This window comes from Schistocerca americana, chromosome 2, assembly GCF_021461395.2.
Source record: "Schistocerca americana isolate TAMUIC-IGC-003095 chromosome 2, iqSchAmer2.1, whole genome shotgun sequence".
Classification (NCBI taxonomy): Eukaryota; Metazoa; Arthropoda; class Insecta; order Orthoptera; family Acrididae; genus Schistocerca; species Schistocerca americana.
In genome coordinates this window covers 747,624,695-747,642,329 of record NC_060120.1, presented here as the reverse complement: position 1 = coordinate 747,642,329, position 17,635 = coordinate 747,624,695, and the positions used below count along the sequence as shown (strand labels likewise).

General features: G+C 39.9%; 1 protein-coding gene across 4 annotated transcripts in view; it reads left to right on the top strand.

The window, feature by feature from the left end:
- The first annotated feature begins 848 nt into the window (after window positions 1–848).
- LOC124594915 (nuclear pore complex protein Nup93-like) overlaps window positions 849–17,635 on the top strand; it is a 195,837-nt gene continuing 179,050 nt past the window's right edge. The window contains exons 1-4 of one of the 4 annotated variants that reach the window (XM_047133397.1): window positions 849–1,200; window positions 1,292–1,332; window positions 13,702–13,875; window positions 14,866–15,046. In XM_047133397.1, the coding sequence (XP_046989353.1) occupies window positions 13,706–13,875; window positions 14,866–15,046 (351 nt within the window). In that variant the 5' untranslated portion in view covers window positions 849–1,200; window positions 1,292–1,332; window positions 13,702–13,705. Of the gene's footprint in view, window positions 1,333–13,701; window positions 13,876–14,865; window positions 15,047–17,635 lie in introns of all 4 variants that reach the window. The other 3 variants (XM_047133398.1, XM_047133395.1, XM_047133399.1) reach the window with 3 other exon arrangements.

Below are 17,635 nucleotides of genomic sequence, written 5' to 3'. Positions count from 1 at the left end.
CATGACGCCGTTGTTCTCGTATTGATTATCACTTTATGCATTACATTTAAGTTATAGCCTATTGCTTTTTTTGCTCTTTTACAATGGCACATCAGAAACTTTTGCCATTGAACTTTACTATAAAATAACTGAACGTCTTTGATGGAATTATGTTACATTGTACCTTGTGTTCCACTTTAAAATAAATAAAACTAGATTAACTCAAACTACATTTCGGTTCCAGTCTTTGTATGCAGCTAAACACTTATTTAATCGATCACAGAGAATCGAAAACATTTATTAAATGTGCAGCCATGCCAGAAAGCTTTGTATCCATTCATCTTCGGGTATTATACTACCTCCGCCGAGAGAAATATATCTACTGCGCGAATAAAATGCACAACCTGTATCTTCTACTATGACGCGTCGCGTTATCTGTCGTTTGTGAAGAGAACTAAATGTCGGCAGAGCCTTCTAAATCCAGTCGTTCACCACACCATTTACATTCTGTAAATTTAGAAAATGATGAACATATTTGCATATTTGATGCGGAACGGCAGCATTGGCTTTTAAGATCAGCAGCGTAATCACCAAGCGCTGTTGAGCGTGACTGACCATATCATTATTGTCACCGTATTAAAAATATTCTTTCTGGTATTTTCAAGTTATATGTCTAAATAAATGCAGTTTTTAATAGCAGGTCGTTATACTGTTCGTAAGCTATGATCCATTACAACTAACATTTGTTAGAAATAATTATCTCAAAAAGTTGCAAGAAATCACGATTCTGTTGAGTGGCGCGTAGAGTCGATAGAAATATAATCTATGCCAAACAACAAATCCAGAGATATAAATACTCGACTTCAATGTTTGCCGGGAAGAGCGAGTAGCAGTACTTGTTTGAATTTAGAATGTGTTCCATTATTTGATTGTGCTTGAAGCTGGACAAGAGTTGTAAAGTGTGTGTATACGTATATATAAATATTTTTATTCCAAAGTTCAATGTTTGTTAAACCACTTCGGCGTTTAATGTTTTAAGAGTATCAAAGTGCCAAGGAACACGTTCGTTTGCTGCCTGCAATACTTTTTCTAATTGAGTTTTCAGTTTTGAAATCAGACATTATTCGCAGTAGGCCTAACTGAAATTGCCGGTGTTCCTGATTCACAGATTCTATACACCAACAGGAAACTACTGGCCAAAACTACTTGTGTCTGTTAGAGGTGAACATTAATTCCTTGATATGTTATTGAAGTGAACTACTTGTAGATTGGAACACTTGTTGAATAAATATTTATATTTGTTCAAGTAAAGAAGCCTTTGGTACAGAAGTCACCAGCGAGTACAACAATAAGGTAGGTAGAAATAAAAAAAAGAAAGTATTAGAAACTAAAATTCTTAAATATAGCCCATTGGTTGATACAGTCTGTAATTGGTGAAGTAATATTCATTACTGTAAATAAGTATACCCTATTTTGAACCCAAAATGCGTTATTCACACCTTTGTTAGTTTACCACAATGAGAACTAGCTTAAAATTAGTCACGTACAGCTCACTTAACACGTTTAGGAGATCTGTTTTAGCGCTTGTCATATCTTTAAAATGGATGTAGTGTCATGCAGGAAGCATCAAAGAATATAGCAGGTAAACATGATACCAATGCCTTGATAACTCAGAAAAATACTGCCACGACCTTCCCTAAGAGCTTTGTATAGGCCTATTTAAATTCTCAAGGAAGCTTAATTTTTATGTGGTAAACTACTAATGTTTAAAAATCACAGAGAGCAATCTTATAATTTCATTTCATGACCTCTGCAGCAGCTAGGGAGGCTACCTGTCAATGTCATCTGTTAGCACAAAGCAATGGTTTTTAAGGCTGTAGGTATATTTTTCGTCATCTATGGTTTCTATTTTACTGGTATCTTTAAAGTGTTCTTTTGGTTGACAAAGTAATTACAATGCCTACGTGGAGTGTTATACTCAGCCTCTATAATTACAGGTACTATAAGGAGTATGACATAGAACACATAGGTACTGTGTAAATACTGTAGTATAACACCATCTAATCTTGAGACATTATAACATATTGTAAACTGTTTGTTTATATAATGGGTACCAGCAGTTGCATGTACAGGAGGTACAGTCATCTTGCATCTCTGTTTAAGATTGCGTAGCATTATGAACTAAACTAATTGGGGTCATATTAGGAACATGCTTTGGTTAGTTCACATTTAGGGTGAGGTTAGTTGTATGTGGTCTCGGTGTGCATGGGTGTGTTGAAAATAACCAAAAGATAGTGAATGAATGCAGTCATTTGGTGTGGTTTCTCTTGTGGTTTCTCAACAGTTTAGGAGATTTGTGTTACAGATAAAATGTCCACAAGATCTAAGATTCGGCAAAAGTGTAGTTATGGTTTCCCTGTGTCTTTTATTGCTCGCTGCAGTCAGTAACTGCATTGAATTGTTGGAAGTAAACATGACAGATCAACCAATTTTTGTGTTGAGATTTCTTGGCTTCGTCAACTCACAATCAAATTACCACAGTCCAACCTAACCTCGGGCTGGGGCTTCACTACAGGTCGGTTTTTCGCTATATCAGATTTTCTGTACACTCTCAATATGTAATACAAAAATGGTCAGCCACCTCCCACCATCCATCGTGCAGTACACTGTAACTTCATTTTAGAAATTTCTTTTTTACTGTTAAAAAAGTTCATAAATGGTGTTACATTCTGTTGAGTATGGTGTGGGAAACCCAAAGAAATTAGCAAATGGGGCTTGTCAGAGAGAGAATATATTCTACTAAAGAGGGTTTTTTTATTTTTTTTTTAATTTTTTTTTTTAAAGAACTGCAATCAGTGCAACTGTCCATAGCATTTTAGAATTAACATCTAGTCTAATCATATCCCAATATGGGATAATCCCATAGATTACTATTCTCCAATGCTACAACCTGTGTGATTTTGGTATCTGTGACTAACTAATCTGACTAAAATTATTTGATACTTTGTGCTTTATAACAGAGTTGATCAAATCTAACCTCTCAGTATCATATACATACTGTCAAGTATTGTCATTGTGCTGCGTCACTTGGAATTGAAAGACGTAGCTCACATGTTAAATTTTATATGTACATTTCGTGTTACATATAAACAAACATATAAAATAAGTTTTAATATATTTGTTAATACGGTGTATCTATTACCAGTTATTGGCAATTGATTCACTGGAACACTATTATTCTTGGCCTTTCGGATATCATAAAGTAAGAGGCTGAGCTGCTCCATAAATATCCCCTGTAAAATACTTCATCTCAATGAAAGTCATCAATATGAGAAAATTCCACCCATCTGTTTGACCAGTGATGTCACCAGTGTGGCGGAAACGACCACTGACATTATTTCAAATATGGTGCCTATGACATTATTGGGTAAACACAACAACAAACACTAAAATACATTAAAAAACAACAAACACATCTTTCTCCAAAAATATAACTAAACTAATGGGACCAGCGCAGGAATTTGGATGTTTTTGGGTGGGGATAAACTAAATATAAACACATACAAACACAAACAACAATCCCAAACCAAACAAAATGACGACAAAATGACAACACAAAATTCCCAAATTCCGCTACACTCACAATATCCTCAGGAATTGGTCACTTCCCTTCACCTACAAAGCTCAACCACAATTGTCAGTACCACAAAAGAAAAACCGACAACTCCAAAAATAACGATATCTCCACAACTATTGCTACCACAAAACCAACAAAAATTGGAATCAAACACTTCCCTTGACATATAGAGGCCAAAAGCAGCTCACAATACCAAAACACACACTTCTATGACAAAAATTGAAATCGAACACTTCCCATGAACTGTATGGCTCAAATAAAACTGACGATACCAAAAACATTGAAATTGAGTACGTCCCCTAAGATACAGAAATCAACCACAAGTGCCAATACCAGAATGTCAACCACCAACAAATGCAGTAAATAACACCGACCCAACAACACATAAAAACCCCACCAAACATCATAACACGCAAACAATACACCCAAAAAAACGACTACTTACCACAAAAAAGTTCGGTGCTACGCACTAGGTCATCCACCACACACACACACACACACACACACACACACACACACACACACACACACACACACAAAACAACAAAAAGTAAATGAAACTTGATCACACACTACAACTCAAAAACAACTGCAACAAATCAGATCCTTCGCAACATAATCAATCATAGAACAACCACCGGCCCCCGCCCGAGCCGCAGCCTCCCACCCTCACAAAACAACCGTAACTTACCACCCTCGGCCTATACATTTTACTAATATCCCACAAAAAAAAAAAAAAAAAAAAAAAAAAAAAAAAAAAAAAAAAAAAAAAAAAAAAAAGGCGAAAAATGCAATAGTTCTCAGGGGAGCTCGCCCACTGGCAATACTCATCCAAATGAGATTGAAGGTTAGAAGTGCGCTCTTCCCCCTCCCAATAACTGACTTAAATGGCCCGCCCCCCAAAACACCTCTATTGTATTAGTGCAATCTCCAATCTTGTAATTCTTGAATTATAAACTATGGTTGACAACTAAATGATCATAACCCCTCTGGCCCACCCCCCTATAAGGAAAAAAAGCATCAGGAACTACTGTACTCCCCTCCTCTATATACTCCTCAACTAACCCCACCAATTCCCTCTTCGTACGCTCCTCCAAAACCCTGAAAACACACTCTGAATAAAACCCCCCCCCCAGAAACAACGGCCCCCCACACCCATAAACCAACTGGAGACTTACCCCTCCCGTATTTCCTCTTCCCAGACTGCAACTCGTCAACCTCAACCACCACCCCAGGCCCACTCAACTCACTCCTGTACTTAATATATTCGGAACAAACTTCCCTACAAAATGAAAACTAGTCTAACATTGTCCTCTCACTCACACCAGTCTCACATGCACGGCTTTGGCAAAAATGTAGCAGTGAGATGGCAGCAAATACAGAATTAACGAGATAATGAATGATATGTAGTAAATTACAAGTTTCTTCTATAGTAGGCACTTTTAGTGTCAGGTGGTAGGGGGTTGAGTGTGTCGATGACACTGAGGGCTGTGCCAGCGGTAGCAGAGCTACTGGTAGGTTCATTCAGGTCTGCTGACAGCCCTCAGTGGAGAAGCCTGACAAAATTTGTCTGCCAACTTATGAAGGGGATGGCTGTGTCTTTTGCAGGGAACTCTGCCAGCAATTTTTGGGTATGGGTAAGGTAAAACTGGGTTTCATGAGCCGGGGACTGGCTAGTGTCATCAGCATACCTCTTGTACCATAAATTGTGTGTTTACATGAGAGTCTACTGTTAAGCACAGCAGTTTTTGGAAAATGAGGCCCCTGGGCTTCATTGCTTGGACCGTGAGGAAGGTACACAACTATGTAAAAGAATACTCAACCTCAAGATGTGCTACAAGCTGATAGGTGAATGGCTGTTCAGAAGTCTGTAGTAGGCAACTCTGCGGCACCTGCTGCCCCCTCCCTCTCACAGTTCTTTAAGGCTTGCTCAGGCATGCGGGGCTCTGTCTGGATCGACATTTGTTTCAATAGTGGATTGTAGGAGCCTTATGGAATGACCTCAGTTCACATTTACTCTTGCCAGGGACCAGAGTACTTGCCGGTATTACCTTTACCCATCTAACGGAGAGCTAGGTTGGCCTGTCCATCGTAGTAGTTTCATAATTATAACAACAGGGCACTAGTCTGTCATAACACCTTCATTGAAAAGGCATTGGATGGTACTGCCGTGTCCTTAAAAAGTGTTAAACGACAATGTAATGTAACACTTTTAGTCAAAACTGCAATGTCAAACCAATTATCTGAGCTTCTGGGATGCAAGACATTATGCAGTTACTTTGTTGTGACTAAAGTGCCTAACACCCATAACATCTGTAAAGGTGTGGTTACCTGCTCTGATGTAATGGAAATGGACCTTGATGAAACATGCGAAGAATAGAAAAATATGGATGTCAATGAAGAGCAGAAATTTAGGAGGAGAGTTAATGGCACACTGGAAAAACTGCAACATTTATTCTAGTGTTCAACACTTTGTAAGTAACTGAACATATTCTTGCAAGCCGTATCCATCTTGAGGTTCGACCATTTGTCCCTAACCCAGTACAATGCTTCAAATGTCAATGATTTGGTTATACCACTATGGAATATAATGGAAGGCTTTGTGTTGAAATTGTGAAGGCTCAGCTCATGAATCAAATGATTATTGTACACTTCCTCTGAAATGTATAAATTGCTCTGGGAATCGCCCAGTATGGAACGGGAAGTGTGAGGTTTATGATGACAAAAGGAAAATTCATGAACTGAAAGGTAAGAGATCCATGCCCTATGTTGAAGCTAAAAATGCTTACAAAGCTATGCAACCTCCTTTGTTTGCTACTTCTTTTGCATTGGCCCTTAAGAAGCCCGTCACTATAGTCTGTTTAAAAGTACTTCATAGTTGACATCTGCCACCTGGTGCTGCAGTGTTGCCACATCAGATACCACTCAGTTAAAGGTGACACACAAATATGGCAGATAACTTCACAAGTGCTGCAATGCTGTTCATGTAATGCTGAGCAATTTCGGAAGCTGCTGCCAAAAGGTATGGCAGGAATGTGAGGTGCTTTGTCCACAACTGACTTTAAATGACCAACGACTGAACTGTGGCAGCCAACGCATTTTGTAGCCCAGAATTTACACTCGTGTCCTAATGTAATCACAGCCTCTTGATGTGCAATGTGTCTGAGAAGTGCAATGTGTGTGAGAAAACAGCAGTCAGCAACCTGTAGCAGTACTATTAATCACACTCGCTTTGCATGATGTGATTAAAGCTGACCTGTGCAAGCAAACTCTAGACAAAAAAAAATTCCAGCACTAAAAGTGAACTGTAACACCGCACGTTTGCTACGTGAGCTGATGCGATACTGAGTTGTGAGCAGTCCTGGTTGGGACTCACATACAGGTAAACAGGTGCCACAGGCAGATCCCACACGGATGAAGAATAATAGGAAGAAAACTAAGGGCAAATAAGAAAGCGAATATGATGATGAAAATAATGCGATAAAGATTAAAAATAAAAACATTATATTAAAATGAATTAATTGAAAATAATAATAATAATAATAATAATAATAATCAGTCCCCCCCCATGAGCCATGGACCTTGGCGTTGGTGGGGAGGCTTGCGTGCCTCAGCGATACAGATAGCCGTACCGTAGGTACAACCACAACGGAGGGGTATCTGTTGAGAGGCCAGACAAACGTGTGGTTCCTGAAGAGGGGCAGCTGCCTTTTCAGTAGTTGCAAGGGCAACAGTCTGGATGATTGACTGATCTGGCCTTGTAACAATAACCAAAATGGTCTTGCTGTGCTGGTACTGCGAACGGCTGAAAGCAAGGGGAAACTACAGCCGTAATTTTTCCCGAGGGCATGCAGCTTTACTGTATGATTAAATGATGATGGCGTCCTCTTGGGTAAAAAATTCCGGAGGTAAAATAGTCCCCCATTCGGATCTCCGGGAGGGGACTACTCAAGAGGATGTCGTTATCAGGAGAAAGAAAACTGGCGTTCTACGGATCGGAGCGTGGAATGTCAGATCCCTTAATCGGGCAGGTAGGTTAGAAAATTTAAAAAGGGAAATGGATAGGTTAAAGTTAGATATAGTGGGAATTAGTGAAGTTCGGTGGCAAGAGGAACAAGACTTTTAGTCAGGTGAATACAGGGTTATAAACACGAAATCAAATAGGGTTAATGCAGGAGTAGGTTTAATAATGAATTTAAAAAAATAGGAGTGCAGGTAAGCTACTACAAACAGCATAGTGAACACATTATTGTGGCCAAGATAAACACGAAGCCCACGCCTACTACAGTAGTACAAGTTTATATGCCAACTAGCTCTGCAGATGACGAAGAAATGTATGATGAAATAAAAGAAATTATTCAGATAGTGAAGGGAGACGAAAATTTAATAGTCATGGGTGACTGGAATTCGAGTGTAGGAAAAGGGAGAGAAGGAAACGTAGTAGGTGAATATGGATTGGGGCTAAGAAATGAAAGAGGAAGCCACCTGATAGAATTTTGCACAGAGCACAACTTAATCATAGCTAACACTTGGTTTAAGAATCATGATAGAAGGTTGTATACATGGAAGAACCCTGGAGATACTAAAAGGTATCAGATAGATTATATAATGGTAAGACAGAGATTTAGGAACCAGGTTTTAAATTGTAAGACATTTCCAGGGGCAGATGTGGACTCTGACCACAATATGTTGGTTATGACCTGTAAATTAAAATTGAAGAAACTGCGAAAAGGTGGGAATTTAAGGAGATGGGACCTGGATAAACTGAAAGAACCAGAGGTTGTACAGAGTTTCAGGGCGAGCATAAGGGAACAATTGAAAGGAATGGGGGAAAGAAATACAGTAGAAGAAGAATGGGTAGCTCTGAGGGATGAAGTAGTGAAGGCAGCAGACGATCAAGTAGGTAAAAAGAAGAGGGTTAGTAGAAATCCTTGGGTAACAGAAGAAATATTGAATTTAATTGATGAAAGGAGAAAATATAAAAATGCAGTAAATGAAGCAGGCAAAAAGGAATACAAACGTCTCAAAAATGAGATCGACAGGAAGTGCAAAATGGCTAAGCAGGGATGGCTAGAGGACAAATGTAAGGATGTAGAGGCTTATCTCACTAAGGGTAAGATAGATACTGCCTACAGGAAAATTAAAGAGACCTTTGGAGATAAGAGAACCACATGTATGAACATCAAGAGCTCAGATGGAAACCCAGTTCTAAGCAAAGAAGGGAAAGCAGAAAGGTGGAAGGAGTATATAGAGGGTCTATACAAGGGCGATGCACTTGAGGACAATATTATGGAAATGGAAGAGGATGTAGATGAAGATGAAATGGGAGATACGATACTGCGTGAAGAGTTTGACAGAGCACTGAAAGACCCGAGTCGAAACAAGGCCCCCGGAGTAGACAACATTCCATTGGAACTACTGATGGCCTTGGGAGAGCCAGTCCTGACAAAACTCTACCATCTGGTGAGCAAGATGTACCAAACAGGCGAAATTCCCTCAGACTTCAAGAAGAATATAATAATTCCAATCCCAAAGAAAGCAGGTGTTGACAGATGTGAAAATTACCGAACCATCAGTTTAATAAGCCACAATTGCAAAGTACTAACACGAATTCTTTACAGACGAATGGAAAAACTAGTAGAAGCCGACCTCGGGGAAGATCAGTTTGGATTCCGTAGAAATACTGGAACACGTGAGGCAATACTGACCTTACGACTTATCTTAGAAGAAAGATTAAGGAAAGGCAAACCTACGTTTCTAGCATTTGTAGACTTAGAGAAAGCTTTTGACAATGTTGACTGGAATACTCTCTTTCAAATTCTAAAGGTGGCAGGGGTAAAATACAGGGAGCGAAAGGCTATTTACAACTTGTACAGAAACCAGATGGCAGTTATAAGAGTTGAGGGACATGAAAGGGAAGCAGTGGTTGGGAAGGGAGTAAGACAGTGTTGTAGCCTCTCCCCAATGTTATTCAATCTCTATATTGAGCAAGCAGTAAAGGAAACAAAAGAAAAATTTGGAGTAGGTATTAAAATCCATAGAGAAGAAATAAAAACTTTGAGGTTCGCCGATGACATTGTAATTCTGTCAGAGACAGCAAAGGACTTGGAAGAGCAGTTGAACGGAATGGATGGTGTCTTGAAGGGAGGATATAAGATGAACATCAACAATAGCAAAACGAGGATAATGGAATGTAGTCGAGTTAAGTCGGGTGATGCTGAGGGTATTAGATTAGGAAATGAGAGACTTAAAGTAGTAAAGGAGTTTTGCTATTTGGGGAGCAAAATAACTGATGATGGACGAAGTAGAGAGGATATAAAATGTAGACTGGCAATGGCAAGGAAAGCGTTTCTGAAGAAGAGAAATTTGTTAACATCGAGTATAGATTTAAGTGTCAGGAAGTTATTTCTGAAAGTATTTGTATGGAGTGTAGCCATGTATGGAAGTGAAACATGGACGGTAAATAGTTTGGACAAGAAGAGAATAGAAGTTTTTGAAATGTGGTGCTACAGAAGAATGCTGAAGATTAGATGGGTAGATCACATAACTAATGATGAAGTATTGACTAGGATTGGGGAGAAGAGAAGTTTGTGGCACAACTTGACCAGAAGAAGGGATCGGTTGGTAGGACATGTTCTGAGGCATCAAGGGACCACCAATTTAGTATTGGAGGGCAGCGTGGAGGGTAAAAATCATAGGGGGAGACCAAGAGATGAATACACTAAGCAGATTCAGAAGGATGTAGGTTGCAGTAGGTACTGGGAGATGAAGAAGCTTGCACAAGATAGAGTAGCATGGAGAGCTGCATCAAACCAGTCTCAGGACTGAAGACCACAATAACAACAACAACAACAACAACAATAATCAGTCATTTTAATAAAGATTTAAAAATAAAAAAAAAATATTGTCACCCAACTTGATTCAAACCCCACAACCTTCTCCATCTCAAACTGCAACTTTACCACTGTGCTACAGAATCCCTTTGCATTAAACTGTTACACTTATTTATGTCTAGAATGAATTGCAGCTATCATTTGTTGTTGTTTTCAAAAAGTTCACTTTAAGGCTATGTCACATGATGTTTACCACTACAAGCTGATCTCTTTTATGATGATGGTGATGGCTGAATATGTGGTGACAATAATTGAATATGTGAAGTCAAGAGCTTGACAGCTTTGTATCTTGTGTTAAAGAATGCAGTAGTGTTTGGCTATTGGTATGTACGAAATGTGCATTATTTCGATGCCAGTATTTTGTGTGTGTTTTCGGGATGTGTTTATGTGTGATGGCGGACCCAGGATTTGAGACCCAAACACAAGAAGAAGAAAAAAAGCCAGACCAGGAATTGGAAGTGAAATGACTATTTGTTGTGGAAGTTTGTCAATGGTGAACAATTTGGGCATGACATTGAGCACTCGGATTGGAGGAAGATTCCTTCAGCGTGTGAAGTGCCAACTATCAAGTAATTTTAATCAGACTATAAGTGTGATGCCTCCACACAATCCCAGACCACAGATTCAAGTAAGAGTACATGCATTTGTCAGTGTACCTATGGGGATGAAAAGCTACACTTGAACCCAAAATCATTTGGAACCCGTCTGCGACGAATTTGGAATCTCATCCACACACCACTGCACACCATCAGAAGCCCACGAAGCCATCCCCTCTACTCATGTAGTGGGGTGGTGTTCAATCTTCCATTATCCGTGTGGAAATTGCAGTCGGCTGTGTGTGGCCAGAGACACTGCTTTGAGACTTGCGTATTCATTATGCTGTGCTCCATCATCTGCGCCCTGCAGCCAAAGGCAAGCTCCTGTCTTGTTTTACCCAGATCTGGTTTGATGGACAGTACCCCATGATTTGGAAGGAGGCAATCTTAATTCCAATATGGATACCAGTTAAGGATTGTACTGACCCTAACATTTACTGAAGTGTGGGCCATACCAGTTGTATGGGTAAGACTCTAGAGCGCATGATCAACTGGCACCTCAAATCCCGAGGACAACTTCGCCACACTCAGTGCGGTTTCAGGTACTACTGTTCAGCCCTTGACAACTTAATTCTACTGGTGATGGCATTACAGGACTACTTCTTACACCGAAACCATTTCGAAAGCATATAATACCACTTGATAATAAAACATCCTTCTCAAACTTCACCTATGGAGACTATAAGGATGTCTGCCACTTCTTATCCAAACCTTCTTCAAGGACCAGTGCTTTCGATATTTTGTTGGTGGTGCCTTGTTAGATTACTGTGTCCAGGAGAGTGGAGTCCTCCAAGGCAGTATACACAGTGTCACACTGCTTGCAATTGCTATCAGTGGCACCTCTACAGTCAGGAGCTCTGTTAAATGCTTTTTGTGTGTGGATGACTTTGTAATCTTATGCTTATCATCTGATCTTACAATGGCAACTGCAACTGACCCTCAAGAGGTTGGAAGTTTGGACTAATAAAGCTAGATGTAGATTCTCACCAGAGAAGACTGTGTGTGTCAATTTCAGCCATGCCTGTCTAAGTTTTAACTCACTAGAGCTCACAGTGAGGGGACAATATTTTAATTTTAAGGGCACTGTGCACACTGTGCATTTCTTGGGTCTGTTACTTGGCTGGAAATTAACCTGGCACCCATACCTGAAAGACCTGTAAACAAAAGGGCTTCAAATAATTGAATATTTTGAAAAGCTTCAGCGGAAAGGCAAGGGGAGCTGACAGGTACCACCTCTTGTAGTTTTATGGGGCATTTGTCTGATCACAGATTACAGTAGCATGGTTTATGGATCAGCCTGTGTTTCCTACCACAAGATGTTAGGCGCTTTCCACCATGACAGCATTTAGATATTGGCTGCAACATTTCAGACCATCCAGTTCAGAGTCTGTGTGCAGGGACTGGTGAACCCCTACTCTGGATTTGGCATTGCCTCCTTGTGGCTTGAAAGGACCTGAAAATCTCAGTGTTGTCTCAGTCTTTGGTATTTAGTGCGGCAGTCCACCCCAGCTGTGAGCTTTAGTTTAGGATTCAGCCCCACACAACCAAGCTGTTCGGAATACATGGCACTGATTGACTGAGGGATACCAAATTGCCACCTTGTCATATTCAGAGGCCAAAAGTGATTTTAAGCTCTATGCAGTACAAAAAATAAATAATAAAAAAAAAACTTGTGCTCTAGAGTATGTTTTTACAGCTCTGGTTTCTTCCATTTTAAGTACATATGGCAGTTTTTTCGTTGGTTATGTGGATGGATCCCGGCAAGAGAATGCCCTCAGTTGGTTATTTGTTTTCCCTGATAGGATTTCAAAGTGTGCGTTCAGGAAGAACTTGCAATTACAGTGTGGAGTTATATGGCATTATGGCAGCACAGGGCTGAATTCACAGGCATCACAGTACAAGATTTCTCTTCTGTTCTGAGTTCCCCTTTAACATACAGTTTCCTCCTATGTCAGGAGGATCACCATTCTGTGAAGTTTGTGGTGCGCCACTTTCAGTTCAGCATATTTTGGCTACACATGTCATATACACTAACATCGGGGAGCCCTCAGTTTGGCTGGAGATCTGCCCCCCACCCTTGCCATCACTGACATCAATGTTACAAGAGTTAGGTAATTTTATGAACTGTCGGACCTCATCCCAAAAGTGTTGGGGAGGGGAGGCAGACTGTAAGGCTTTATAATCTACTCCGCTTGTGGGAGCAGCCTTGCATGTCCCCCTCCCCCACGAGTATGGTTCATTGACCATAATGTTTAGTGCCCTGCATCCACAGTCTTCTTTCTCTCAGTAATTCTTGACCAACACCTAGAGAGTGGATCCAGAATCCATCGTCATTTTGTCAAATTATCATACCTATTTCCATCTCAGTGCTATGTGTTAAATATGAGATTTAATATTTTTCTGTTGATGTATACATTCGTAGCTGTAGTACACTTGCTTCTTTGTAATAAAGTAAAACATTCTTTTGTATTATCACACTTCTTTTCAGTAAAAGGTGACAAATATTTTACAGTTTTAGTATTGTTTATTTCGCAGTGAAATTGTTAAAACTGTTTTGAACATTGTTTAGTTATGTAATTTCTTCTTTGGCTTTCAGCATCATGTCAGAATCAGATTTCAATGATTTACTCCACGCGGCAGAGCAACTGGCAGCTCAGGTTGATGGCACAGGAGAGCTGCCAAAAGTGGATAGGTCATTACGGCAGGTTTTGGATGCATCTACAGAATTGTGGTCCCGTGTTGCACAGAATGGAGCACAGGACATTCAGGCGTAAGTTGTTTGTCAGGTTATTGATTTTGAATCTGTTTAAGTGTTAACAATGATATAAAAGCAAGGTAAAAATACCATGTGATCATGCATATTTATCTGATGGTATTACTTCAAATCACAGTATATGTATATTACAGCCATGTTTCTGAAAATGTAAATTTTCAACATAATAGCATTAAGCTTACTTAGCCAGGTAATGAGAATATAACATGCATTCAAGAAATGTTAATTGTCACCCATACACTGTCACAGCATCCATAATCTAACATCTTTACTATGGTAACAGCTTCGAAAATATTGTTTGTTACTGATGTGGAGCTGGACCACACTTTGTAAATGTTTATTGTGTATGCTGCCAATAAATGGGGACTGGTGTGATGTAAAGTGTTTTCCAGTGAATTGAACAGCACTCACATAGCACATGTCCACTAATGCGTAGATTTTAAAATTAATATAAAAATCGCAGGGTGATTTCAACACACACATTTCATGTTTTAATAATTTAAAAGTCTTTCTTAAATATTTTAATAGAGGTCAAAAGAACTAAATATATAGTAAATTTTACCAAATGGTGGACAAAGAACTCCTGTCTGTCCTAGTGCAGCAAACCAATAAAGAATATGAAACGAGGGCCCAGCAAGAAAACAATGAAGCTAGTAACAATTGTCCAAAGGTGGATGGTAAGAAACCCGAAACCAGGCTTGGTGTGACTCACATAAATCATTGTAAGCCGTACTTTTGGCTGGTTACTGTTTTAATTAGTTACTGCAATCCTTCTAGGCCACAACAACAAATCCTGAAGAGAAGCAGTGTCTAGAAATTCTGTCTTGTAATTTATTAGGGGTCTTCACTGAAATTTCTATATATCTATATTACAGTTTTTGAATCTTGAAATGTCCTATCTTTCAGAGATCTCTGTTCTTCTTTCACTTTCCTAATAGCAGTTTGCTGTTCATACAAAGTGTTGTACTCAATCTGTTTTGTTTTCAGACACTTACTGTTGGGTTCAAAGGGTGTGAACTTGCCTAAAATAACACAAAAGCTTGAAACTTTGAGTTCCAAAACAACAGCTGAACCAATAGAAATTGATGAAGAACCAGATATACACACATACCTTAAGAATACTTTAGAAAATGCAATTTTAACAACAATAGAGGAAAGTAACAAAGCTGTAAGTACAAAAATTAGATACTTTAACTTCTTTTGTTGGTCTGTTGATTCCAGTGTGTTGCCAGAAAAGATTGTTTATCTTACAGAACAAATCTGTCCTTGTTTTGTGTTATTTTGTGATCAGTGAAACGTCCCTTCCACCTATTTCTCCCTCCCTCCTTCCCTCCACCTCTTTCTCCCTCCCTCCCTCCACATACCACCCATCTCCCTGTTCCACACTTCCCAGTTCCTTGTCTTCCCACTTCCTTGCCCTTATCCCTGTTTATGGCCCCGTTCTAGATGAGGGCAGCCTCAAAAATATCATCACACAACTTACTTACCTATTTTTTTATTTTAATGCACAAAAAATGTGTTATTTGTCTTCTCAACCACATTCCCTTAGGATAGAGCAATTAGCAGCCTCATATGGAGAAAATAAATCTCTCTCCTGAATGTGGGACTGGTCATGCAATTCAGCACTGCTACAGTTCATTGTCCAACAGATTGTTCTTCAATGCAGATCCCTCAATACGCTCTCCTACCATGACTGCCATTGCCCGTTGGAAAAGACAAATGATATGCACTGAAGTGAACACTTCTCAACCTGGATACAGTTTTCAAGTCAATCAGTGCCATTGTAACATTAAATGGCTGTGTTATCATCGAGCGCTGTGGCTCAGTGGTTAGCGCACTCGGGAGGACGACTGTTCAAACCCGCGTCCGGCCATCCTGATTTAGGTTTTCTGTGATTTCCTTAATTGCTACAGGCAAATGCCGGGATTGTTCCTTTGAAAGTGCATGGCCGATTTCCTTCCGTAATCCGAGCTTGTGCTCAGTCTCAAATGACCTCGTTGTTGATGGGATGTTATACATTAATCTACTGCTCCTGCTCCTCTTCTCTGTGTTACCACACTGATCCAGCATCCAGAAGGGGCTAGAATGTGATACATCAACATGCATTCCAAAGTCCTAAGGCACCTATGAAGACTCTATATTCATTGGAGTGAAGAGTCCTACTCTGCAATCAATGGCTGACATGCAGCTCTTCAGTGGTTCATGGCTAACCAATGTTATTCTTGCAGCCTGTAGAGTATTGAGGTTTAAATAAAGGATAGTAAGAAGAGGTTGTGGTGAGAGTTCTAAATTTCATGAACCATTATAAACCATTCCGCAAAATTTGCATTAAATGGAAGGCTACCACCAACGTGATTAGATGGAAGATGCCCTGCTACAGCATAATGAGTAACAGTTTTCTCCAAACATCACGTTGCTGTACCTTACAGTGGAAGAGAAATAAATCTTTGTCACCCTCTTCAATTTAATTAGGATATGGGACACATTCCTAATTTATTAAAATGGCTGATCCTGCATCCCTTCTGAAACGTGAAGGATGTTATTACTTGCAATAGCAGTGTCCTTATTAGCTGAATAGGAAGGACCTTGGAGTGAATGGCAAATCACCATTAGTCTGGGTACTCAAATCCAGACTAATCTGTAGTCACATCCAGTATGGATTCATCTGATGTCACACCACCATTGATAATGTGACCCTGCTGGAGGTTACTATTGTGATCAGGAAACCTGTACAGTCGTCTCTATTCATGGCCAATGAAGAAATTTTTGTTCCTCTTCTACCCTGCAACAGCAAGCAGAAACTGCAAGTGATCATAAAGAGATTGGAGGAATGGATGTACCATATCAGTTTCAGGCTTCCACCAGTCAAGGACTTATCTTCAAAGGCCTTGGGAGCTGCTATTGGACATCTCCAGTTTTATTAAGTCTTTGTGCAATACAGTTTCATTACAGGTTGCAAGGGTATCAGCAAAATCTACACATCAAAATGCCACTGATAGTTTTCATCATTTTGGCATTAGGCTGGATACAGTCTGCACCACCAGCACGAGTCCCATTGCCAGATTGTGCATTGAGACTGGTGGGTCATCATTGCCCATCCAGTTGCAACTCGTGTTGCATTCAGTGTGTAGCTTCTTATCTGATTCACGTTTATTTGCATTTTATAAGTTTGTTCAACTCAACATGAGAATGGCTTTTGTGAGCCTCACGAGTGCCATACAGTTATTTGGGATCTGTGCTGTGCAAGATGTAATGGCATCAGATGTGGAACAAGATTCTAGTCCTTGCTCAGGGGTGGATGTTACTGCCACTCAGGATGCCCAAGAGTTTTTTGGGATACAAAGAGGAGACAACACTGCTTTTTCCTTAGTGTTCAGCTGTGATATTGGGTTGCATGTCACATGTAATGTGTTGCATGTATCACCCTCTAAGTCATCCCTGGCAATTCCTTCCCCCAGTAACTCTTTCTGCTATTGTTCTAATGATGTTATTGTGTCTTAGAATGTGTTCTACAATTTTCTCCTCTTGTTTGGATGTGCCTCCAGAGAGATCTGATTTCCTATACTCATCTCAGCCCCTCCTCATGGTAACTCAATCCCTCCAGCTCCTCTTTATCATCCTTTTGTTGCTCCAAATCTCCAGAGATTCTCTTGTTTTACTGGTGGCCAAGTTAACATTTCACTGGAGGCTTCTAAAAACAGCATCTTGTTTCCATGCAGCAGCTGGCAGGGCAGCAAGCAGTCCCGTATGTTACAGG